The 27,312-nt window shown below is 43.7% G+C and overlaps 1 protein-coding gene across 1 annotated transcript in view; it reads left to right on the forward strand.

The window, feature by feature from the left end:
- The first annotated feature begins 14,182 nt into the window (after positions 1 to 14,182).
- Positions 14,183 to 27,312, forward strand: part of CNN3 (calponin 3) — a 35,228-nt gene continuing 22,098 nt past the window's right edge. The window contains exon 1 of the mRNA XM_015413331.1: positions 14,183 to 14,440. Within this exon, the coding sequence (XP_015268817.1) occupies positions 14,384 to 14,440 (57 nt within the window). The 5' untranslated portion in view covers positions 14,183 to 14,383. The remainder of the gene's footprint in view (positions 14,441 to 27,312) is intronic.

Genomic DNA, 27,312 nt, shown 5'->3' on the forward strand with positions numbered 1-27,312 from the left:
GGCAGCTGTGTTTACTAAAGCAGAATGCAGCAAGATTATACTTCATTTGGTTGTGGCGTGATCCTGACGTCACAAATTGGGTTCCATGGTTGAGGCTTAGCACTCATTAACCCAAGGAAACATCAATGTGAAGTAGGGGACTACATGTATCCATACTGCCTCCTTATAATTTCACTGGTATTTCTAACAGTAGATGGGGTATCAGCCTTCAGTACTTTGAAACTGAGGCAAACACCTGCAGAGAGTAAAAGCAGATATCCTGGTAATTCCCTTATTTGGTAGCTGTGCACACAAGCCTTGCCTGCCATCCTTCAAGTCACATCTTCAAGATTCACTGTGTGTTCAAGTCCTGAAATGTGCTTCAGAATGGAATGGCAATCATCTGCAGGCATCTCTACTCTATTAGAATGTTGAGGAGCACCCTCGATGTTTCTGTTTTGAATGCCTTCGTTTTCAATTTCAATTTCAATTTATTACAGTGATGTTTCTGTTTTGAATGCCTTCGTTTTTTAAGTACCATTTCCTAACTTTGATGCACCATGTGCATGCATGATTTATCCCTATCATATACAAGTTGATAACTGGGCATTGTGTTAATAATTTATTGATACATATTCATCTCGTAATATTTCGTTATAATGACATCATGACATAATGCTTCATCGATTACAAGAAAGCCTATGACTGTGTCAATCATGACAAACTATGGAGAGCCCTACAAGACCTGAGGGTACCAGCACATCTGTCAAGTTAATATAATTGTACACAAACCAGGAAGCCACTTTGTGAACACCATATGGAGATAGTGATTGTTTCAAAATAGAGAAAGCAGTACGAAAAGGTTGCATTTTTTCACCTTTCCTATTCAACCTGTATGCTGAAACAATCTTGAGGAAGTTAGAGCTGTAAGAGACAAAAATCAGGGTAAAGATTGGCGGAAGGCATATCAACAATCTTCGATATGCTGACGACACAACCCTCCTCTCGGAAACTTAAGGAGTCCTGAAATACCTGATCAAGAAAATCAAAGAGGAAAATGAGAAGTTTGGCCTCTTCCTAAACATCAAAAAGACCAAGTTCATGACCACCAAGAAGAAAATAAACACCAAAATAATAGTTGACAATGAAGAGACCGAATGTGTAGAAGAATTCACTTTCTTAGGATCACAGATCAACCACAACGGTTAATGCAGTCCAGAAATAAAACGTCGAATCACGCTGGGTCGCACAGCAATGATGAGCATGAATCGAATATGGAAGAGCAAGGAAATCAGCCTAGCAACCCAATGCAGATTAGTCTGTGCTGTTGTGTTCCCCACAGCAACCCATGGCTGTGAAAGTTGGACCATGAAGAAGCAAGACAGGAGGAAAATCAACTCATTTGAGCTGTTGTGTTGGAGAAGGCTCCTGCACATTCCTTGGACAGCAAAGGTGACAAACAAGCAAGCATCGGAGCACATAAAACCAGACATGTCATTGGAAGGAAAAATCATAAAATTGCGACTGAATTATTTTGGCCATGTCATGCAGAAGAACTCACTAGAAAAAGCAATTATGCTTGGATTGGCTAGCGGCAAAAGAAAACCGGCCCGCCAAACAACACAGTGGCTAGACACCATAAAAGCCGATACCAGCCTGAGAATGGAACAACTCAAAGAAACAGTACAATATCGGGAAACGTGGAGGGAGCTGGCCCATAGAATCACCAAGAGTCAGACACGACTGAATGGCTAACAACAACACTCTAAATAGTTCTGCTTGAAGGTTGCTGTCTGCAACCTATGGCCCAGAGGACCCCCCCCCCCCGGGGGTTAGGCCGGTATATCAAGTCTAAAGTTAAATTAAAAAAAATAAAATAAATAAATCTCGTAATATTTCATTATAATGACATCATGACTGCTCACATGCACACCATTTTTCAATGGAGGCAGATGTAACTTTTCTTACAAATATATTTTTAAAAATTAACACAAGACTAAGCATGCAGGTCAATAATGCCAGCTGCACAAGCAAAGATAACTTAACATACTATTTCTTTTAGCAGCTGATGGTTATGCCTTCTAAGCTTGGTACCCCAGGCTGCCACCTAGGTCACCTCTTAATCCATCCTCAGCATCATGTATACACCATCATTTTCTATAACCCAGGTTAGAATAAAAGAAGGCAGTTGTGGGTGGGTGTGCATGATATTGGATAGAATAGTAGTGTAACTGAGTTACACCCTTCTAAATTCTTTGACTTTAATGGACTTAGAAGGGTACAACTCTGCTTGAGCCTACACTGCACTGTAGTGGTTAAAAGTGTTGGACTACAGGCTGGAAAACTCAAGTTTCAAATTGCCACTCTGCCAAGGAAGCTTGCTTGGTGACCTGGGATCAGTCACACATTTTCAGGCTAAAGTACCTCACAGATTTGTTGAGAGGATAAAACAGAGGTGAGGAGAATGATGTAAGCCACTGTGTGTCCCCACTGGGTAGAAAGGCAGGATAGAAATAAACAAAAGAAATAAATAATAAAATAAGAGCTTGATCAGTTTTATGTCTGCACTGGGAAGGAAGAAAAAGTAAAATAGGGGGATAGTCTTCCCTACTCTAAATAGTAACCCAGCCGTGTACATCTGTGTGCATGCCGGTCCCAAACCCAGATGAATGGGGAGGGTTGGAGAAAGACCTGGTGACCTACTCTGGAAAAGTCCGCCAAGAAAATGTTATGGAAAGGCTCTCAAAAGTATCAGACATGGTGCCCAATGGTGGGACCACCAGGCCAAAAGGTATTAATGACATGCCTGACACATCCAGTAGGAATCCCAGCTGCTGATACAGCCAAAGGTGAAAGCAAGAGTCTGCACTGTACAGAGATACAAAGAACAGGAACATGGAATGTCAGAGGAATGAGTCAGGTCAAACTGGATTGTCAAACAAGAAATGATAAGGTTGAAAATTGACCTCTTTGGCATCAGAGAGCTACACTGGACAAACAATGGCTATTTCCAATCTAAGGATTTTACTGTCGACCATTCAGGACATGACACCAAGAAAACAAATGAAGTAGCATTTATCATGAACAAGAAACTTCAGCTGGCATACAAACACTGTAAACTGAACCTCCACTCCACTGAAATACATTGCAGCTCAAAAAAACTTGCAAAGAAAATGCGGAATTGATTTTTCCATTAGGGTTTCTGGGCCCACGTAGACTACTCTGGGACTAGAATGACAGCCCCCAGAGCGGAATTCCATTCCCAGAAAGCAGCTGCTACTCTCAGGGACCATCATTCCACTCTGAGGGCTGTCATTCCAGTTCTAGAGTAGTCTGTCTGGGCCTAGAGACCTTAAAGGAAAATCCATTCCACTTTTTCTTTGCAACTTTTTTTGTGCTTTAGCCCAGAAGAGTTTCCTGCTGGAGGAGAAACCAGCAAAGACAAGGCCCAGCCAGCTGGGAAGTTCAACAGCCCCGATCTCCCTTGGAAGGGTGTAGACAGGCATGGGAGTTGGTGGGGGTGGAGAATAGAGCCACAAACCTGATTAAAGCCCTGGGTGGGCCAGTTTCAGCCCACGGGCCTTAGGTTTGACATCCCTGGACTACGGTGTAGGACAGAGGTTTCTTATCCTCCAGGAACCTCTTCTTAGCTGAGGAACTCCTCCATGTCTATCACAGAACCAAAGAATTCTGGAGGGCATTCTACGGCAAAACAAGACCTCAACATTTATGATTTTCTTGTAACATGTTTTTGCACAAACTATGATTGCTTTTGGCCACACACTGCAGCAGAAAGTTAACACTATCTTTTAAGGGAGCTTGTCCTCCGCTACTGATCCTCTCGTCGTGGAACACTTAATAATCTTCTTGTGGAACTGTGAATTTCCTTGGAATAAAGTTTGAAAATGCTTACCAGCAGTCTGAGCTAAATCCAAACCAACACTCTAGAGGTGACATATTTCATTACAAATCCTCTCTAAAATGAAATTCCCCAACCCCTTCCATTATCAGGTAATTTAATGTCCAGCATAAAATTTTAACAATAGGTGTTTTTCCAATCCAATGAAAGGAAATAAATTCAGCTGGTATCAGCTCTTTGTCATGAGGGATAGTTTTCTTAGGTCTTTGTATAATTTGGATATCAAATGTTGAGTAATTCTCTACAGCAACATAATTCCCCTGGGTTTTAAAAGTCTTAACTGATTCCTTTATAGTCTACGTGGTTGAAAGATTCTGGGAAAAGGTGGGGAGGAAGGAATGGGATATTCTGTAACTATATATCAACTTTCTCTGTTCCAGTTCAGTAAGAGCAAAACTACCCACCATTAAACATTTTACATGAATATTTAATCACATAAAACTGTAAGCTGTTCACTGAAACAAACTGAAAGGAAGTTATTTAAAGTTAGAATATAAGGGAGGGAAAGAAATTAGGAAGTAACAGAAAATACTGTGGTAAAACAGAAATACTTGTTCTCTCCTGCTTTAGAGGGCAAGACCAGTTCTAATATGCCTAACTTACAGGAAGGTACTTTTTAGTTAAAATTAGGAGGGGAAATTAGGTAAGAACGGTGCAACTAATTAACTCAAGGTGGTGAAATTCATTGGAAGTTTTCAAGCAAAGGCTGGACAGCCATCTGTTGGGAATGCTCTAGGTTTGGATTTCCTGGTGATTAAATGGCCTACAAAGGCCCTTCCAACCCCATGACGTATGCCACTGTGAACCATTCTCAATGTTGTTGTTGTTCAATTGCACAGTCGAGTCCGGCTCTTCGTGACCCCATGGACCACATCACGCCAGGCCCTCCTGTCTTCCATTGTGCTCTGGAGTTTGCTTAATTTCATGTTCATTGCATCAATAACACTGCCTAACCATCTCATCCTTTGCTGTCCGCTTCTTCTTTTACCTTCAATCTTTCCCAGCATCAGGGTCTTCTCCAGTGAATGGTCCCTTCTCATTTCATGACCAAAGTATTTGAGCTTCAGCTTCAGTATCTGGCCTTCCAGGGAACAGTCAGGGTTGATTTCTTTTAGGATTGACTGATTTGAACTCGAGTCTTCTCCAGCACCATAATTCAAACGCCTCTATTCTTCGGCGCTCAGCCTTCCTTATGGTCCAACTCTCGCAGCCATACATTAGTACTGGGAATACCATTGCTTTGACCATATGGACTTTTGTTGGCAGGGTGATATCTCTACTTTATATTATGCTGTCTAGGTTTGCCATAGCTTTCCTCCCCAGGAGCAGACGTCTTTTAATTTCATAGCTGCACAGTCACTATCTGCAGTGATCTTGGATCCCAGGAACATGAATTCTGTCACTGCTTCCACGATCACCTATTTGCCAAGGAGTGATGGGGCCAGATGCCATGATCTTAGTTTTTTTTGATGTTGAGTTTCAAGCCAACTTTTGCACTCTCCTCTTTCACCCTTAGCAAGAGGCTGTTTAGGTCCTATTCACTTTCTGCCATTAGAGTGGTACCGTCTGCATATCTGAGGTTGTTGATGTTTCTCCTGGCAATCTTAATTCCAGTTTGTGATTCATTCTCAGTAGGTATAGTTCACTCTCCCAGTGCTGCCTCCAAGAGGGCTAATACATCAACCTTGAAGCAACTGTAGTGTTCTTATGGAAATGGTTGGGCTTCAGCTACTGTATAGGTGCTGCTGTACAAGAATCCATGACTAGCTAGCAGCCTCTCAAGACCCCACACCCTGAAATAACCACCAGGAAATCATACGCTGATTGGTAGTACTACTGTGGATAAACCATTTTGCTTAATGATCTCCAGGTCCTGAACATCCTCTCTGCAATCCAGCCCCCAGCAAGATGATGTCTTGATTTTTCCTGCCTACTTTGTTCCACCTCCAATATTTGCTTCTCTCCTATTTTAGGTGGTTTGTTGGCTACTGACCCCGAGCAATTCTGCCCTCCTAAAAGAGTTCAAATACCTCTTCTACCATCTACCTTTTCAATGTGAAATAAAAAAAAATTACAATGAAATTGTATGTTACAAGAAATCCAAATGCTTTAAGAAAATGTAGTTCAATTGATCTTAAAGAATCTAGCTTCTGCCTTTACATCTTGCAAGTAAAGCAAATTACATCTGGTAGATAGAAAGATGCTCACACTTGACCTTATTCTCATTCTCTTTATTGTTTTATTGATTAGTAGAACAAGTTGGAATAGATTAGATCCAATGCAAGAAATGTGTTCTGTTAGCATTTATTATGAATGACAAAACATCAAACGTGGATTACATAGTTTTCTTAGTACTGCCAAATCTTGTGATAGTATCACCCGCCTTGTAATATTTTTGTATTTTTTTAAAGCACTCAGTACAGAAAGTATGCTAATCTCAGTTTTCATTGCCTAAAAAAGGAAATCTCCTTCATAGTTGGTGAAGAGAGCTTAAACATGTAACTGTATTGCACTCTACAGATAGAAATCTATTTTAAAAGTATTATATATGTATAGTATACAGTAAGAAAAGCAATAGGTTTGAAAAGGAAGACTGATCTGTATCAACCCTTGTGGTCTACCACAGCAGTTCCTATTGTGAGCTCCCCCCACCCTTTGGGTGGCTGTTCTGCCTTTTTCAACTGATGACTCTGTGCTGTAGAACAGCCTCCCAAAGAAGATCCAGAAGCCACCAAGGCTGGACTTTTTCTTAGGACCTTATGGTGTTTGGTGTAGGGGTTAAGTATGCGGACTCTAATCTGGGAGAACCGGGTTTGATTCCCCACTCCTCCACTTGCACCTGCTGGATGACCTTAGGCAAGCCATAGTTCTGGCACAGCTGTTCTTGAAAAAGAGCAGTTTCTGTCAGAGCTCTCTCAGCCCCACCTACCTCACAGGGTGTCTGTTGTGGGGAAGGGAAAGGAGTTTGTAAGCCGCTCTGAGACACCTTTGGGTAGTGAAGGGTGGGGTATAAATCCAATCTCTTCTTCTTCTTCTTCTTCTTCTTCTTCTTCTTCTTCTTCTTCTTCTTCTTCTTCTTCTTCTTCTTCTTCTTCTTCTTCTTCTTCTTCATTTAGACACATACAGATTTTTTCCCTAATCTGCAGTTCATGCACTAGCTGCTGTTTTTTGGAACCTATGGTTCTATATCATAATTTTATATTATGTTTTTAAATCGTGTTTACTTGGCCCTGTGGCTTTGTTTGTAAGCTGTACTGGGCGGAACAGAAAAGGCAGAAAAGTATAAATATTTAAATAAATAATTAGAATATGTAATGTTATGTGTGCTTCTAAAACAGAGTGGCGGCAGCTGCTGAATATTTATCTGTTTACTTATTGAACATATAGCCTGCCTCTCTTCAGTCATGGAATAATTAATGCCAGACAATGTGTGTTTGTCTGTTGTACTCATTTCATTGTTCTGTATTTCTGATGCTCAGATCAAACTCAGCACAACCTTAGTAAGGCAGAAGCTAGATTCTTGAAGTTCAACTGAAATAATTTTCTTAAAGCATTTGGATTTCTTATAACATACAATTTTGTTGTAAATTGAAATTCTTATTTTTCATTAGAAAAACATTTGAAGCATATGCCTCCTTTTCTTTTTTTTAAGTGACATTGATGAATGGTAGTGAAAGAGACAGAACTCTTTTTTAGCAGAAAAGGAGTATGAGCGCAAAAACACTCCACTCAGATAGGGAATGACAGATTCCAATAAATGCTGATTCCCACACTTTTATTCCAAACTTGTAACATAAGGTTCCTAGTACGCAGTGAGAAGACAATGAAAAGTGAAAGGAAGAGAAAGGAGCAGGAGACATTGGGGAACTGGTAGGAGAAAGGGAAGGGAAAATAAGTTTCAGCATAGAAGACAATAGTCCTAATTTAGTAGTACTCGTAATGTGCAATTGTGTTGTTAGTATCTGAAACTTCATGCAGAGACATAACATGGTGAAATATTTAAATATTAGAATGTACATAAAGGTGCCACACACTGAGACAGACTATTGGTCTGTCAGGATCAGTATGGTCTATCCCAGGGTTCCCAAACACTTGCCAACACCTTTCCTGGTGCCCACCAAGTGTTTTTAGGAATGGGTGGGGTCAAATGGGGCCACTGCCCAGTTGGCTACTGGAGTTCTGATTGGCTGTACAGATGAAAATAACCACTGTTGGTTTTATTCTCTTATTCTTTCCAAATGTATTTTTTAAAATTAGTTCTCTTGTCCCAGGCACTTGGGCTTGCTTTCTGTGTGTCTGTATGTGTGGGGCTGGCTCCACGTCCTGTTGCAGCCATTTTTTAGTTGTGCCCACCACACTGTGTCAGAATTCCAAAGTTGCCTACAAGGTCAAAAAGGCTGGGGATTCCTGGTCTAGTCTGACTGGCGGCAGCACTTGAGGGTGCCAGGTAGATATCTTTCACATCACCTGCATCAATTTTTTGTGGTTTTTTAAACGCTGTTTTATTGTATTTTATCTATTTGATCCAGCTTTCGCCGTATGTTAGCCGCCCTGAACCATTTGGAAGGGTGGGATATAAATCTAAAATAAAAAATAAAAAAAATTAAACTGAGACTTCTACAAAATTAAGAGAACACCTGCCTAACAACTATAAGGAATAGAAATGTGAAAAACAATTATATAATTAGTTTCAACAACCTGAATCCAATTATAAGATGAATCCAGTTGTAAGATGCCTTGAGTTCCACAAGGTATAAAGGTGGCTAATAAATGTTTTATATAAATAAATAATATTTTAGGCCACAATTGTTTAAGACAAGGCCAATGAAACAGGAGCAGCCTTGTAGAAGTTTGTTTGCTGTTTTGACTTGTGATACTGAGGAATCACTACATTCTGCTCTAGAAAATCAGAGTTTTGTAATTTTTCAGCTCACTTCCCTCTAGTTTATAGCCCAACATGGGGCCATCTGATACCCTTACAACCCGAACTGATACTTCTTGATCTGTGGAACGCGCCACACATCCCTTCACATAGTCAACATCTCATTTCAGTTATGTTGACAGCGGCTAAGGTAACAATCGCTGGCTCCTGGAAATCAACCAACAAACTAACCCTTTCTGCATGGCGACTGAAAATATGGGAGTACTATATAATGGATAAACTGTCAGAGGTGGTTTCCCCAAGAAATACCTCGACACACAGCTCCTCACTCCACAAGAAATGGTTTCCTTTCTTAGAGTTTGTGTTTAATTCCAAAACACCCAAATTCAAAGTACCTTCCAAATATGTTAAAGTATTTCATCATATGTGATTGAACTACTTGCAATGTAAATTAACTGATTGTGGTTTTGTATCTTGTGGTATTCCTTTGTGTTATATAAGTTTGTTGTTGACTTAATAAAAAATTGTTATTTAAAAAAAAAGAAAAAAAAAGAAAATGCGTCAAAACACAGGTGCCTTGTAGTACTGTATAAGCAATCATTAAAAAAAGCAGATGAAAATCTTATTAAATAAAATGATGAAACAGGAAATCTGTCAGCATACTTCACAGAATGAAAGCTGGGTAACCCTGCACTTAAAATACATGTTGGTGTAACAACAAAAAAAAGCAACTATTAATAGGCACTGTGTCTACCAAAGTATTTAAAGTGAAATGACGTGAGAATACTCTTCCATTCTCAGATAAAGTGTACAAACATGCAACCATCAAACACAGAGCAGGACCAAGTTCATCATAAAGAAGGCTCAACCTTACAATGACATGTTCCCTCATGTGAGCATTTCCACTGAGATTTAGTATCACCTACACCCTAGTCTAGTACTTCAACTCTGTTTCTAATAGGGGCATTCCAGCACCCCATCAGATTCACACTACACAGAACAAAGAGAGATCTGCTGCTCTGAAATGTGCATGCAGAAATCTGAGCAGTTTTATGCAAATTCATGCCTGGCGTGCAGTTGCACAGGTGCCCTGGCAGAAAAAAAGTAGCATCCTTGCTTATAAAATCACTAGTCCCTGTGAATAACAATCATATAGATTATTTAACTGAAGATTAAACTACCAAGAGAGTGTGTCTAGTTTGGACTTGGCCACTGAGAAGGCAGGAAGGAAATCAGCACAGCCACTGATCCATAAGCAATAGCTTCTTTTTATTCAACAAGCATCTGTATCTCTCTGCACCATGTGTTAAAAATTAGTGGCTGCTTCAAATTCCAAAAGGAAAGTTTCCTGCATTTTATTTTTCCATAACGTTGCTTTAAAAAGAAAGTCTGAACAGCCAAGGATTCTTAGCTGCTCTTGATGTTTCTCCTCTTTTTGGCAGAAGTGATGAGCAGACTGCTCTCCAGCAGTCAACAATTGCCAATTCTCCCTCTGGCTATCCCATGACACCAGGATCTTCACATATAGTTCCCAATATGTTCCCATAATTCCCCCCCCCCAAATACCTTTTATTTCACATTGCATTGTCAGAATTGCTTATTTCGCTCACAATCTCTTTAGTCCCTTCTCAGCAATAACCCAGTCTGAAATTTGCTTCTTCCTGGGGTGGACTAAGAAGTTAAAATGGCCTGAAAGAAATCTAGACAATGTGCTTCAGGCCAGCACTGCAATGGCCATTCAGCTCAGACTTGTCCAGCAATGGGTGTCAGATCACCAGTTGCTTCCTCCTAGACTGCCACAGGCAGAGCTACTGAGGCTTGGATCTGCTTGTTTCTGGCTTGTCAGTAGCCCTCCAGTGGGAACTTTCCCTATACATTAAATGGCTAGTCTGCCCCTGCTTCCAGCACATGGCTATTCTTCAATAAAACCTTCTTCTCCATTGCCCCTCCAATAGCCATCTGCCCAATTTACCCTTTCTGTTCATTTCTATGCGCACATCTCTGTGTTATTATGAGTACCCTTGAGCCCAACATCAAAAGTGAAAGGTGTTTAGTCATAGAATATTGACCTGGAAGCTATTTTTCCTAGCCTTGGAAATGAAAGGGTACTCTGCAGATGCTCAGAAGTATATCACATGCATTTAGGGCAGTTTTCCAGGCCCCCCAGTTTCCTTCTCCACTGCATCCTCACAGCAACCCTGTGAGGTAGTTTAGACTGAGAGTATGTGACTGATCCAAGGTCACCCAGGAAACTTCCACGTCTGAGTGGGGATTCAAACCTGGTTTTCCCAGATCCTCATCTGACACTCTAACTACTGTACCACGTGTGATGGACACCTGAATTAGCTGTACCCCTGAGTCTTCCTGGCTAGATCTTGCCTACAGCTTTAAAGTGCATGGGTTACCTACACCAAGTTCAATGCTTAGGGGCTTTTTTCCTGCTTCCCCACAGTATTGTGGTGCATGTAGGGTTGCCAGAGTACAGTCCGCAACCCCTCAGGAGCCATGGGGGCGGGCGAGGCCTGGCATGCCAGGACTGCACACCAGCGCATCTACACCACTTCAGATTCAGATGTATTAATATGGACTAAAGGTAAAGGTTTCCCTTGCTCAAAAGCCAGTCGAATCTTACTCTAGGGGGCGGTGCTCATCTCCATTTCCAAGCCGAAGAGCCAGTGCTGTCCGAAGACTTCTCTATGGTCATGTGACTGACATGACTAAACGCCAAGGCACACGAAATGCTGTTACCTTCCCACCAAAGTTGATCTACTTGCAATTTCTAGCTTTTGAACTGCTAGGTTGGCAGGAGCTGGAGCCAGAGACGGGAGCTCACTTCGTCACGCAGCACTAGGGTCTTGAACTGCCGAGGTACAGACCTTCCGGTCTCCAGTTCAGCATCTTAACCACTGAGCCACCACGGCCTCAATACAGTCTGACCAGCATAAATCATTTACACTCAGTCACAAGTAATAAAAGTTAAATAGAATACCCATGTCATAGAAAATAAAAGTTACACAGGGCACTCTAGGTTTTCACAAAAACTCTACAGTTTTACCTTTCCCCTCCCCCCTCCTCAATTTCTCCTGCCAATCAAAGGGAATTACCAATGCATTCATGCACCACTGGGAGTTTCCCTGGCTTTTCTCCAGTCTTTCTCTAACCTGCTTTGAGAAAGAAGTTTTGGGAAAGATCACAGTAAAGCCTGAATGGTTTCTATGTTGGTGGGGAAATTTGGATTTTCCCGCCCACACGGCAGCCAGTTTCCCTGCCCCATGGCAGCCATTTCTTTTCCCCGCCATTGAGAGAGCTTTTCATTTTGTTAAAAAATTGGCACTAGAATATCATTGTATCAACATACCATTGTAACAATAGGTGTAGTAGGTACTCTGAACTCTCAGTTTTTGTTAAAACAAAGTAAGTCTCTACTTCTCTCCCTTGCAGAGATATAAGGAAAAAAGGCATAGCTTTGCAAGGGAAGAAGCTAGAGACATACTTTTAAAAAAATGAAACCTGGGATTCAGAACACCTATTTTATTATTTATGATTTATTTTTATTTAAGTGGATTTTTTCAGCTTCCCTCCCCTGGCAAGCCGGGCTCAGAGTGGTGTACAACATAGTCATAAATATCAATTAAAAACAAGTTAAAACCAGTAACAGAGAAATTTAGCTGGAGATGGTGCAAGAAAAGGCAGTAACACTGCTATCTCACAGGTAGGGGGGAATGCTAGGATGGAACCATTGCTGTCCTCTACTGAATGCCTGGCAGAACATCTCGGCCTTACAGGCCCTGCGGAACTGTAACAGGTCTCGCAGTGCATGGATGTTATTTGGCAAAGAGTTTCACCAGCTTGGAGCCAGGGCAGAAAAGGCCCTGGCTCTGGTTGAGGACAGCCAGAACTAAAGCTCACACAACACTACACCCACATTCACAATAGGATATTGATAGAGCAATTTTTTTAAAAAATTCAAAAGTCCTGGTGGCCTAGGGAACGGGGTGGCCACCTCTGGGGGACTGGAGTAGGGGAATTGCAAGGAAACCATGTGGAAACACCGTTGCAGCAGAACTTTCCCAGCAACAGAGAAACTACAAAATCCTGTCCCACTGTGGAAGCCACCTTACAGAAAAGTGACTCTACACCTGACAGGCTCCTTGTGAAACACTTATTTAGACAACTCATTCTAGTACCTATGGGCAATTAAAGCGTGATAGAATTCTCATCATGATTTATAATTTCCAATGGATAATCATCTACTCCACATTTTATCACTTGTGCAGTTCAAATGTATAGTAAACCCACTCTACTACATGGAATATTATACAAATGGCAAAAGTCATCCCAGAAAGCAATTTTCAACATAATTTGGTTGTGTATTGAGATTATTATGCCAGGGCAAAGGTCAGTTTCCACATTTTTTTTGTCTTGTTTTGCCATCAAGTTGCAGGTGATGTATGGTGACACTATAGGGTTTGCAAGGCAAGAGACGTTCAGAGGTGGTTTGCCATTGCCTGCCTCTGCACAGCGACCCTAGTATTCTTTGGCAGACTCCCATGGGCTAAAATTAGAGGTCATTTCGGGAGGGATCGCGGGGGATTACAGTTCCCCCGGGTGAGGTACGGGGGCGGGGCACATGACGAAGCCCCGCCCCCTGCTTCCGGCCCCTTCCGGCCCTCATTCAGCCAGGAGGAGGCAGGAGAAGAGGGGGGTAAGTTGCTTCCTCCCCACCTCTCCCCACCCCTGCCTGGGGCCAGGGAGGGCCTTCGTGGGGCTTCCTTGCTCACCCACCGGTCTTGCAGGTCCACCACCGGGCCCCTCATGGGGCTCGGCAGTGGAGCTGCACCGTTGGGGGCAGTGTGTGTGGCCTTATGACACACTTCTGGTGATGTCAGGGTGTGTGGCATATGCTAATGAGTTATGCTAATGAGTTCCCCTAGCTCTTTTTCTATGAAAGGACCCCTGGCTAAAATAATCATGATTTGCCCCGAGGTTATTTGTTCTTCCATGTTCAGAGGTATATAGGACGAGAGTTTACCTTATCCTTGTTTGGCCAACTGTATGGGCCCAGATGACGAAACCACACAGGAAAGAGAGAGCACAGGCCTGAGATGGTTCGGCTGTCTGGACTCAGGCGGCCACTCAAGTAGGTCGGGGCAGGGGGGCGCTCACTTCACCCCCGGGGTAGTTTGGTTGTCCCGACTGAGGTGATTCATGTGCTTCAGCTCACCCCTGGGAGTCGGTTGTGTGGATGTCTCTCTGGGGTCCTCAGAAGACTCTTCTAGCGGCCAGGAGGAAAATGCACTCTGACCGAGGCGGGAAGCGACAAGGCCGCCCTAGGCCAGGGGAGGGACTAGAACTTTCTGCGGCCGGGAGCGAGGCGTCGACGGCGGCTTCCCTCTCAGGCAGGCAGGCCCGCAGCCTGATCCATGTCCCTCCCTCCCTCCCGCTTGGAGTGCGGCCCGCCCTCGCTCACTCCCCCCTGGCAGCACGGAGCGAGCAGTCGAGCGCAGGCAGGGAGCACCAGCCAGCCTTCCCACCTCTGGCACCGGGACTGACTGACACACACACACAGCGGGCACGGACACCCACCCGGCGTCGCCACCGCCATGACCCACTTCAACAAGGGCCCCTCTTACGGGCTCTCCGCCGAGGTCAAGAACAAGGTAGGGCTCAGCCTGGGGAGGGGTGGCCCGCTCGGTCGCCTCCGTTGCCTGCCCACCCGCTCGGCCTTTGTTTGTGCTGGAGGATAGATAGGGCCGTGTTAGGAGGGAGGGGTGCAAGAGGAGTTGTCCCTTTCTCCGGGTAAGAGATGGCCGAAAAAGGGGGTGTATGTGCGGGGGGGGGTGGATGGAAATTGCCTCTTCCCTTTGCTCCGTTCCTCAGGTTGGGAGAGTTTCATCCCACCAGCACCTCTCCCCCCACCCCCTTTAGCACAAGCACATATATTTTCTGGTTGTAGAAACTGCCTTCATAGCCTCCTCTTTTGAGGCAGAAGGAAATAAGCCTTTTCCTTCTCTCCAGCACCTTCACTTTCATTGTGCCATTTCAATGAAACATCATGCTTGGCGTATAAGAAGAGCTTCTTTATTTTAAAAAAAGGGAGAAAAGTCTACAACTTAATGCTGTGATTTTTATTAAAGGATGGGCTTTTGCTGTAGAAGTTGGAAGGAAATAAACTGTACCCCCCTATCCCACTCTTGCTTAGAGTGCAGTGATTTGCCCTGCAGAATTATTCCAGCTTCTATTGAAATCGATGGGTTTAGATGGAAGTACTTGAATGGGACTGAACTGCTTTGCTTGGTTGCTTTTATGGGACACGGAGGAGCGACTACTCGCTTCAAAGCCCTGATTTGCTTGGGGAAGAGACCACCATTCTTTCCTCCCAGTTCGGAATGTGAGCCCTGTATCCTCCTTTCCTAGATAGACGTGAGGCGGATCACGCACCCAGACGCTCCCAACCTCTCCCTTTTTTGAAAGCATTCTTCGCGTCGATTTCTCATTAAACATCAAACAGTAATAAATTTCGTTAAGCAGATGACGTAAAATTAAAACGGGGGGGGGGCAAACAAAGGTAAATTGGATTTTGCAGAGCGTCTCGTGCTCTGTTGCGTGCGCTCTTCCCCACCCCACCCCCCTTTTACTCTTGTGTGTGATGATGAAAGCGCTCGAGAGTCCCCATCTTTCCCACCCCCTTGTTCTGGAGGCACAGAAGGGAAGAGATGGCTCTCCTCTTCGCCGCTGCGGTGGCGCACTGACTTAAGAAACATTCCTCTGTGGCAGACTCCCCTTTTCCGAGCCCGCTGTCTTTGATTGTGAGAAGCGGTTCCTCGTCCGTGACGCGTTTGGAAGTTTTTGAAACAGGATCGCACTCTTTGGTTTGGGGGGCTGGGGGGCGTCTGCATGTCCTCTGTCCTTCTGCGGGAGATTGTTTCCCAGGGCGAGCGGGGGACACTTTCTCTCTGGACTAATCGCTCCCCAGCTGCAGAGGCCATCAGGCCGTCTCTCTCTCTTGCGGGACAGGCAGAAGGTGCCGGACGAATAAACAAAGGAGAGAAAAGCTGGTCGAGGCGTTTTTGCGCTCGCGGTTGTGCTTTCCTCAAGCCGCTATGAGAGAGCTGCTGTGGAGTCTGTCTGGGGTTTTCCCTCCTCCTCCCTTCCCTTCTCCGGGGCGTCTCCTAAGACCCTCGCTCCTATTTCTGCCTGTGGGACCCACCCAAGGTCGGGAGATGGCGGCAGCAAGGGGGAGTGTGTGCGGTGCTTCCAGTCTACGTGGCTCCAGTCTAACGCTTACTAGCGCCAGGCAGGATGGTGTGCTGGTGGGGAACTGACTGGCGCACACCCTCGCCTTCTCTTCACAGCCGGCCCTTTCCTCTTTCTTACAGAGCTCCCCAGGCCCCGGCCTAGGAGAATACTTGATGGCTTTGAACGGAAAGTAAAATATGCATAAAACTCAAGCCTGCGCATCAATAGTATAGTGGAGAGAGAGGGGTTTCTGAAGTGAGCCTTGTTGTTAAAACCGTAATGGAAAGGATTGTCAAATCAAAATGTCCCCCAAAGTAGCATTCACTCTGTGGGGAAAAAAGTGAGAAAGGGATGATGCTTTTTTAAAAAAGAGAGTGGGATACAGTTCCGCTGGATCCAGTTTTCCCAGTGTCTCCCCCCCCCCAGTTCTGACACTATGACTCATGTAGTCCTCCCGTCTGCACCTCTTTAGTCTAGTCATTACCGTCCCCTGCATCTTCATTTGATACTGTCTCCTCACTTGCACATTTCCTGTCTGCTCTTGGATGCTGTCATATTTTTCCAAGCGTCATGATGCACTGATATGGGAATGGCGCCAGATTTCAGGGGTGTTTGGTTTGTTTTTGATTCCTTCCATTCTGGACAGAAGTGTTAATTAAAAAAAACCACTGCAGTGAAGCTTGGCAAATAAACCAACATCATATTGTTAATTTTCTGATCCTTTTTGGTCTGGGAAAGGATGAGAAATGCCACCTGTTCCCCCCCCCCCAGATGCACACTTCCAGCTCAAAGCCCCTGCACATTCCTACCACATTACATCATGGGGTACTGGGGAGAGACCAGCCAATCCGTGTGGGCGTTGTGCACAGAATGCTCATTGTCTCCACACTGCTGCTCTCAAGTCCAAAGTGGTAGGGAGGAGTGGGGGAAGATAGAGACACAAAAGAAGCTGCTTCTGGTTGGGTTTTAGTTTCCATTAACTCCTCTGGGAAATAAAGTATTCCAAGACTCTCTTCACTCTTCATCTAGAGAGTATGTTATAGTGGCACTGAATCCCCATGACAAAACACAATAGTATAATAATGGCAAGATGACATATAGTACATAGAAAATGAGAATGAAGCAAAGCTGGATTTTTCACTAAAGGGGGAGACTTGGGGGGGGGTTGAAACAAACAATTCCTTTAAGTATTTATTTTATTTTTGTTCTCCAAGTCAGTTTCACTTTTAGCTGTGTATTTGCCTCAGCCTTTTTAAAAAGCTCATTTGCATGTATGTTTATTGACAAGTAATTCCCAGTGATTCAGTAAGTGAGCACAGGACTTCAGCCTAATGGTGATGCCATGGGTTCTTGTTGAAGTCGATATTATGTTTGCTTTGATTGTCCCTGCTTTTCCACCTGCTTTTATAATCTACATCTGTTCTACATTATTCACTGAGTTAAATCCAAAGAACTGCAAAGGTCTTCACTCATGGAACTGAAGATTCTTATTTTCTCCCTCCCACTGTAGCCTCCCTGCACCCCCAAATTACTGCTGCTGGGTCAGGGGACCCTGAAGAACATCATGATGCGTGGGTGTGCAGTTGGGGGGTTTGGTAAAAATACCCACCCACACACACACACAATGGTAGAAATGGCCTTCCACTGGCAGAAGATGAGCTTTGGATCCAGCCCATGGATTTGATCAGTAATTTCTCCATAAAATGAAATGCAGAAATTCACAGACACTCTATGACAAAAGCTTGTTTTATATAGCCATTCATATGTTTGAGCTGTACACACTGTCTAATCAAACATAACCGTCAAATCCTTTCCAGATTTTATTACAGTCAAACTATATCCAACTTCACTGGCTTGTACTTTTAGTGAAATAACTAGGCTACATATTCATTTACATATTATTGGGATCTGTTGTAACAGAATAACAAAAAAGTTTTAGGACTTTGATCACAAAGTTGTTGAATACATTGTATCTGAAAACCCTAACAAATGTGGCAAGTATTAGCCCATGAAAAATTAACTTGGGAATACATTTTCATGAAGATGCAACACACTGTATGCATGTGTACACACAATTTCCTTGCTATCCAATTAGTGACATTCTTATGGCAGAATTATCGCTCTGTAAGTTGTCATTGATTCATGTCCAGCTTTGTTTATTTAGATTTATGGCTTGACAGTTCAGTACAACTTTTAAGCATAATGCTGATGCAATAGAATAAATGTGCTCATTTTGCAATATCTGTATGTATAAAATGGTCTTTAAAGGACTGCAGCTACATAGTTGTAAAGTAGCTAACATTGCTGTAAAGTATGCTTGTGAGATGCTTTGTACAAAGGAATTGTTTCCTTCATAGGTGGTTTATTGCAGTGATCGTGACGAATAGAGAGACTGCTGTATATTGGCAGAAGAATAGCATTCCAGTATTAGTTTGTCTGAAAAATAACGTATGATTTTTCACTGCTTGGTTCATATGTCTGTTGTTCAGTCCATTCCTACTCTGTAGGACCATTGGTTTCAGTGGAACATACTTCCAAGTGCACTGTTTCTTCTCCAAAGCATGTTTATTCCAAAGTGAACTCAGTAGCCATTAATGGGACTTATTTCTTGGTGAGTGGGTTAGGATCACACTCTGTGACATCTGTCTTTCTTTTAACTATCATATTTTCTAATGTCCGTTCACATGGATCTTATTCAAGTGCTATCCTTCAACAAGCAACTCATTAGAAAATTTACATGACTAACAAAATCTGTTCCTCAAATGGCTGTATGTAATTATACCATTTTAATGTGTTTTTAATCTTGATCTTGTTAATCTTCATAACTTCATAGTTCTCATTTTGCATTTGGGAAGCTGAAACGGAGGTAAACAGACTGCAATTGGTTCCCTATTTTTCATATTTTCTTCTCCTTGAGTATTTCAATTAATATTTCTTGGGTAGAAGTATTTAATTATTGTGAGGCCTTACAAAGAAATTGCTTGTCAAGAAATTATGGGTCGGATCCAGTGCAAAATTTCTGCTTGCGCTAGAGCTCTTGTGAAGGGATATGTAAGAAAAAGACTGCAGTAGCCATTTGCACTAAATCAAACTTTTTGTATCCCCACTTTGTTTCTGCTTGCACAAGATGTTGTGCAATCAATTTCTAGGCACTTTGATATATAGGGATGAAAATGATGGGTATTGCAGAAGATCTTGTACAAGCGGAACTGCACTAAGTCCTGTTATGTTTCCATATGTGCATCAGTGGATCCCGGCATATATGTCTAATGGAGTCTGTCTCATTAAGTAAATTAACATAATTTTATGTTACCAAGAAACTTTTGTTTCTGCTCCAAAAGAAAGAGGGACAAAGAAGAGGCAAATAGTGAAAGATATTAGCAGAAGAAAAAGTACTGAGGATATATTTTCATGCTTACTCCTGCTTCAGATTATTTGGGTGTATTGAAAGGTACCCTGTTTTTTGTTCCTTTACACTAAGCACTGATTCTTTCCAATCTCAGAATAAGAACCCATTTCCTTTTTTAATCTTATTTATTTATTGTCATTTATTTATTTATTTATTGTCAGATTTATACCCTGCCCTCCCCACAGAGCAGGCTATCTTACTCTCCATACCTGTTCAGAACTACTACATAGTCTCATTTCTCACTCCTGAGTAAGGCTGTTATTTTCTCATGTGATTATGTTGGCTGGTTGTTCCCCTTAAGGTTGCTAGTTTGGCATCTACTAGAGCTTGGCCCTTCTCAGTAGTGATTCCCACCTTTTGCAGTGGACTGCCTAGATAGAAAGGGACACCATCTTTAGAAGTCTTCAGAATGTAATGTGAGGTTGTTTTATGTGCTAGGGCTTTTAATAGGGTCCAAGCTTCAGGTATGGGAGGAGGGGTTACTGGGATTTTCTTGTATTGTGTATGGTTTTAATTTGGAATAGTAAACTGCCTTGATCTGCAAGGGAAAGGCAGGATATCTATATATAGTAATTCTCAATATGGCCAAATCTGTGGATGCTTAAATCCAGAGACTGGAGCCATGGACAGATATAACATAGTTTCTGTAAACCTGAAAAATGCCTCAGGTTTGCCAAAATTCAGGGGGGATACACCGAGGGGGGGTAAAAACCCAAAATAGTAGAAGTAGTACCTGTAGCTTTAAGAAACTCAGTTGCTGTTGTAGCCATTGCTAGGCAACCACACCAGTACTACAAGACGTGAAGCCTTGGTTTCTGCCAGTAAAAGTTATGAGGAGGGGGTAGGGCCCTTTCCAGGGCTGTTTTGGCCTTTGAAGGAGGCCTCATTGGGGCCAAGCCTGACAGAACCACTGGGTGTCCTGATGCCATCTGTTTTGTGTGAGTCACCCAGCACTGACCTATGAAAGCCAGTGTCATGTATAGTGTCATATTAGGGTCTGGGATAACCAGGTTCAAATATCCACTCTGCAGTGGAAGCTTACTGGATGACCTTGGGCCAGTCACACATTCTTAGCCTAATCTACCCCATTGGGTTCTTGTGAGGATAAATTATAGCAGAAGAGAAAGGTGTAAGCTGCTTTGGATCCACGTTGGGGAGAAAGGTGGGACATAACTGAATTAAATATAGCTGAAGATGGGGGCGGCAGATAAAAGACGGATGGGTGGGTAGGATGAAAACAAGGAAGCAGGGTATGATGAGAATGGGTTGCCAGGAGGAAGGAAAGAGAAAATAGTGTGGGGAGGGTGTACAGGGGAAAGTGAGGTGCACCTCATAAATTCTTGTGGATTCCAGACTACACATCTGGGCCTGGTCTATCAACTGATCCTGCACAGCTGGGCCATAGTTTTCCTGGGTACAGGCTGCCAGGGGAAGGAAGGAGAGACAACTGAAGGTAGGGGGCCTGATAAAGGTAAGTGAGTTGGTGGGCAGGAAGAAGAGAAGGAAGCAGGAAAAGTGGCGAGGCTATGGAAGTTTTCAGGGGAGAGAAAGAGGAAATAAGGGATAGAGTTGCCAGCCCTGGGTTCAGAAATACCTGGAGATTTTTGGGGTGAAGCCTGAGAAAGGCGGGATTTGGGGAGGGGGGGATTCATTGGGGTTTAATGATATAGAGTCTCCCATCCAAAGTAGCCCTTTTCTGCAGGGGTACTGATCTCTGTCACCTGGAGATCTGTTATAATCCCACCTGGAGGTTGGCAACCCTATTAATGGATGAGGGGAAAATGAGATCCTCCCCTGTAAATACTTGCAGGTCCCCACTCATAAATATTTTCATGAATAAATGCTGCCTAAATGCCTAACATTATGACTTGGCCCAGATCCCCTGATAATACTGTTCCTGAGCACTGAGAGCTATAAAGGTTTATAATTCCAGTGATAATCTGGAGACTAGAAAGTGGCAAGGACTCAAAACAAGACATTCCATCCTATCTCTTTGAAACAATACAGGATAAGAATATGTCTTGCTGCCTTGCCCCTGAATATAGACACATACTCTTTAAAAACAGACAAAAGGATTTCCTACTCATTAGGGTTCAATTCACAGGAAAACAGGAAGGGATAGTGAAGATATGTGGGGAACACGGTGAACTCTCATCTTCGTCATTAGCAGAAAATGAAATCTACCTATAAATAATCCACTCCCTCTCTAATGTGTACTTGAAGATTCCTTGAAGGAAGTGGCTTCCCTTGGAAATTGGAATAATAATTTACCCTGCCATAGAGCATTGAAAGAGGCTCGAAGACAGCATATCCACACATGGCACATACGGAATTTATTCTGAGCTAGTTGCATTGTAGAAAAAAGCTCAAGGGATAAATAGCATTTAGAATTTATGGGACTGGACCAAATTTGGCCATATTAAGCTTATCTACATGATGAAGTAATAATAAAACCAAGTTAGGTCAGAAGCCAAACTCAACATATATTAGACCCGTTTTTCAAAGTAAGGTGTGTCTAAATCCACATAGGATTGGAATGTGGGAGCTTTAATTTAACATGCTTAACCCCTGAGCATATATAGGACCCAACATTCCAGTCTTAACATATCACTTTATTGGTAAGTCTTAGGCTTTGGCTAATTCTTCCTTGTTCCTAGTGCCACAATCCAGTGAAGAGTATTTTGCTCTGGTTCTTGGAATAATGCATTCAGAACTGGACCATATATGGCAGGGCTTAAAATCTACTTCTTAGATTCTCTCTTATAGGAGATAACTGTTGCAAACCGAGGGGCAAGGAGGAGTGCGAGGTGAAAGTAAACAACTGACACCCTGCTGGAGGAAAATAGGCCACAGCTTTATTGAGTACAATTGCAGGAGCATTTGGCGCAGCATTGGGCCCTGATCCAGCATGAGGCAACCCATCTGCCAACCAATGGCAGTGACTATCACCCCAGCCAACCTACTGAGTGGAACCATGTTGGCTTGCAAGTCCAGGGGTCCTACTTGGGCTCAAGCCACTGCATGGTCCCCTTGCTATTTGGGAGCAGGAGCCCAGCAACAGTCCCCATGTTGGGCATATCACTGGATGGCCCAACCCCCAAGACTCCTTAGAAGGGTCCTCAGACCAAAGGAGGAATGCACTCAGGCTCAGCCTCCCCAGATTCGATCTGGTTTGATGCCCAAACAGCCTATGACAAGCTATGACAAGAACATGTGGTAACCCCAATCCCACCTCCCGGGCTATGACTCCCTAAGTAGCAGAGGAGCTGACCCAAGTGAAGCCCCACCTCTTCCTACCAATCCAAATGCCAAATCGTGCCTGGCCATAGCTACGTCCAACCACTGCTGGCTGCAAGTTGCCAGTGGAGGCAGGGAAGGATCCTCCTCCCCTCATCTGTCTCAGCCTGCTGTCCTCAAAAGCAGCCATGGTAGGTCTGGGGCAGTCGCTTATTGGGATGAGAATGGCAAGGAGAACATACCCTACCTTTTCCATTCTGCTTTTCCCCCATCACTCTTAGTGTCCAGAATAGAATCATAGAATCAGAGAGTTGGAAGGGGCCATACAGGCCATCTAGTCCAACCCTTCAGTGCAGGATCAGCCTAGAGCAGGGTTGTCAAACTCATTTATTATGGGGGTCAAATTTGACACAAATGAGACCTTGTTGGGCCGGGCCATGTGTGTCGTAAAATGTAATGCCAGGTAGCGGAGATATAAACTTTATAAAGGAGACAAACACAAAGGTTTTTTTAAAAACTTAAAATAAAAACATGCTTAAAACATTAGCACTCTTGCAATATTTTGTTTATTTAACAGTGTCTGATAACTGACACCTCTTGCTCTGAATTATTGCATCGAGATGTCTGTGCTGTTGCAATCCTGAGTATGCTGTTCAGGTGTGTATCTGTAAGCTGCAAACCTACGATGATGCAGCAGCAGCAGAACTGGAAGAAGAAGCAGATGACAGCCAGTTCCACTACTGGCCTGATAGAAGCCCTCCGGGGACCTGATCCGGCCCACAGACCTCATGTTTGACACCCCTAGCCTAGAGCATCCCTGACAAGTATTTGTCCAGATGCTGCTTAAAGACTCCCAGTGAGGGGTAGCTCACAACCTCCCTAGGCAGCTGATTCCACTGTTGCACAACTCTTACTGTAAAAGGGTTTTTCCTAATATCCAGCTGGTACCTTCCCGCCCTTAATTTAAACCCATTATTGTGAGTCCTGTCCTCCGCTGCTAACAGGAATAGCTCCCTGCCCTCCTCTAAGAGACAGCCCTTCAGATACTTAAAGAAATTAATCATGTCCCCCCTCAACCGCCTGTTCTCCAGACTAAACATTCCCAAGTCCCTCAGCCATTCCTCATAGGGCTTGGTCTCCACTTGAGCAAGGCTGTTAAGGATAGAACACTCTGTCCACATCCTTTTTGAAGTAAGGCCTCCAGAACTGCACACAGTACTCCAGGTACAGCAGGACTATCACTTATTGTGATTTCGATGTTATGCCTCTGTTGATACAACCCAAGATCATATTAGCCTTTTTTGTCAACACATCACCTAGCTGCTCATTTAACATTCTGTCCACCCTTACCCCAAGATCTTGTTCACGCACACTGCTATTCAGAAGTGTATCACCCATCCAGTATGCGTGTTCCTCATTTTTGTTACCCAAATGTAGAACTCAGCATTTATCCTTGTTAAATTGCATCTTGTTTACATCCACCCACTTTTCTATCATGTTCAGATCTCATTGAATTCTATCTCTATCTTCTGGTGTGTTCGTTGCTCCTCCCAATTTGGTGTCATCTCCAGATTTAATGAGTAGCCCCTCCACACCCTCATCCAGATCATTTATAAAAATATTGAAAAGTACTGGGCCCAGAACCAAGCCTCGAGCCCTGTGGCACCCCACTGGACACCTCCCTCCATTCAGATGAAATGCCATTGACAACTACTCTCTGAGTGCAGTTCTCCAACCAGTTCCCTATCCATCTAACTATCCTACAGTCCAGTCCACAATCGTTTACCCATCAGAACATCATGGAGAACCCTGTCAAAAACCTTACTGAAATCCAGGTAAACAACATAAACAGCATTCCCTCGATCCAGTAAGCTTGTCATTTGTTCAAAGAAGGAAATGAGGTTGGTCTGGCAGGACCTGTTGGGGGCAAATCTGTGCTGACTTCCCCGGATCATTAAAGTATCATGGTCCCTTCCCAACCAGTTTATGTCAATCAAATGGAAAAGATAGGGATTGGGAGTTTGGGGTACACTATGGCTGAGGTCATAGTGTTAGGTGATAATGAAGGGCTAGACAGTGAAGCTATGGTAGTGCCAACAACGATATGCCCTGTTGTAAGCCCAGGTTTGTTATAAGTTTTATTTTAGAGTAAATCATTTATAAAACAAATGGTATACAAAACATGGATCCAGCCACGTTAAGAAACCTTCAGGTGAAAATCAAGCTGGAAACAGGAAACTAAGATGAAAGGCGGGGAAATGGTGAAAGATTAATAGCTTTTAAAAATAGACATTGGGCAGAGTTTCAGATTTCCCCCCCCCCATTCTAAAATGAATCCCAGCCTTCATTGTTTTTATGAATTAAAAATCTCCTTGTGGTAAACAAATTAATCTGACATCATGGTAGAAGGCTTTATAGGCCTCTTCTTATATTGCAAATTAGATGGTACTTCCTTATAAATCCCAAATGTTTTTCAGAGGAAGTGGTAAGGTAATGTTGTGTGATTAAGTAGCAGAGTTTTTCGAATAACTCTCTTTTCTCTTTTAATGTACTGCATCATAGCGATGGCAGGCAAATGCGGTTAAACATTTGTTAACTGCATGTGGAAGTTCTTACGTCATCTGTTTTCTTCAATTTCTTTCCATCCCAAGACAGTGTGAAACTCCAGCTGGACCCATATGTAGAAGGAATTTAAGTGTCCTGGATTTTAGTAATAGGATAGCAGCTCAAATTGCTATCAGCTTTGTTTCTTAAGGTTTTGGGGTTTCATTAAATGCAGTAGTTGTATGTTACAATTGATGTTTTCTGCTTCAGTGGTTATAATGTACAGGTCCAACTGCAGCATATGAAACTGAAGAGTTGCAGTGGATTTAAAGTTGATCCATATTGTAATGTGCAAAAGGAGAGAGGAGGAGGACTCCATGAAGTTAGTAGATCAATACATAGTAAAAGGGTGTATATGTAAATTCATACACACAGTTAAGGTGAATGTATCCCAGCAGGCACTTTTGGCAGCCCAGCAGGGGCTCAGGCAGATTCCCTGGACAGGTGGCATAGAAATGTTTTAGTTGGGTTTGCTGCCCAACTATGGCCGAGTTCAGACTGGCAATTTGAAGCGCTAGGGAGTTGTGGCAAAGAAGACCCAGAATGGCTTGTTCGCGGTATTCCCGTTCACACTGCAGCGAATGAAGTGGGAGGATACCGTGGAGGAAGCGCAAGGGAGCGTTTGCACTGTTGGCCCGCCCCTGGTGGGCTGTTAGTGGCTGTTTCTGCGCTCTGCTGCACGCACCTATGTGCATGGGCGCATGGGTGCCTGCCACGGAAACAGCCAGCGCCTATTATCAACGACTGCGGGTTGTTCCTGCCTTAGCAGTGCTTGCGTTCATAGGGAACTGGAATCAACCCGCTCTACACACGGTTTGCTACCACTTTCACCTGGTACTTTTTAAACTCGGGAGGGAAGCAGCACAAGACGGCTTGAGTGAACCCACCCCTTTAATCCGCTACTGAAATGCTTCTGAAACGTTTGGCTGCCAGGCCAAACTGCCAGTCTGAACTCAGCCTAAGACTGCAAGAAATAGTACTGTTTTTAATTATTGATTGGCCACAATAGATAGCTACTGGACTATTGTGCAGGGAGTTGGACTAAATGACCCTAGAGGTCCCTTCCAACTTGGTGATTCTGTGATTCTATGTTTGGCTTAGTCAGGCTGCGGTCACACATGCCAGTTGAAGTGGAGGGGAAGCGAGGCGATTTCCTCCGGAGGAATTTGACACGCAGTTGCAAGATCACACATCCCTTTGTAGCTGTGGGCTCAGCCCATCCCTGTGTGATCAGATGCAACTGCAGGTGAGTCGGGGGTTTTTTTGGCCATTTGTTTCCCATGCACATAAATGAGGAATCGCACCTCTGTACTGAGGGCCCCCAATGGATTATGCGATGATGCACATACTGCGAAGGGGGGGTGGGGAATGGCACTGAGCTGGGATGGAATGATCAGACCATCCAGACGGCATCAGAGCATGCCTGCGCGATCAGACAGGGGAAAGTCTATCCATGGCCCCTTGGAACCCATTAGAGCCAGACTTTCCCTGGTGTCTTTTAACTCTGCTTCTGTGGCAGAGCAGCACAGGTTGTCGACGACTGCGGGACGCTTCCCAGATGTTGCTGTCTGATCACGCCCTTTAGATCCATCAGGCATTCGCACCTATGTTGGATCTAAAGGTGCGTGTGATCACAGCCTCAGTAACGTAACATATAGATGTAGCATGTTTCATGCAACAGCAAATTGGTTAAGAGACAATAACTTATCATGCAGCGACCGTCAAGATAGATTGTATACTTAGTTGTAGAAGTTTTACTTACTGCACTTTATGCCACTTCTTCAGAAAGAAATTCCGTCCAAAGCAATTTGAAACACATCACATAATAAAAATCATATAAAATACCATACCTGGTGTCTTGACTTGGAACCGGAACCTCTCGCCGACCCTGTGGCCTGCACTGCCATACTGCAGTGAGAACTGGGCGGCTGTACTCGGGGCCTGCCTCGGCCAGCTCAGCCGCACCCCCGCTGCAACCTGACGCCAGCCCCATGGCCTGTGCCAATGCACTGCAGCAAGAACTGGGTGGCTGCAGCCTGAGCC

This window comes from Gekko japonicus, unplaced genomic scaffold (genome assembly GCF_001447785.1).
Source record: "Gekko japonicus isolate JY-2015 unplaced genomic scaffold, Gekko_japonicus_V1.1 scaffold70, whole genome shotgun sequence".
In the NCBI taxonomy this organism is placed as follows: domain Eukaryota; kingdom Metazoa; phylum Chordata; class Lepidosauria; order Squamata; family Gekkonidae; genus Gekko; species Gekko japonicus.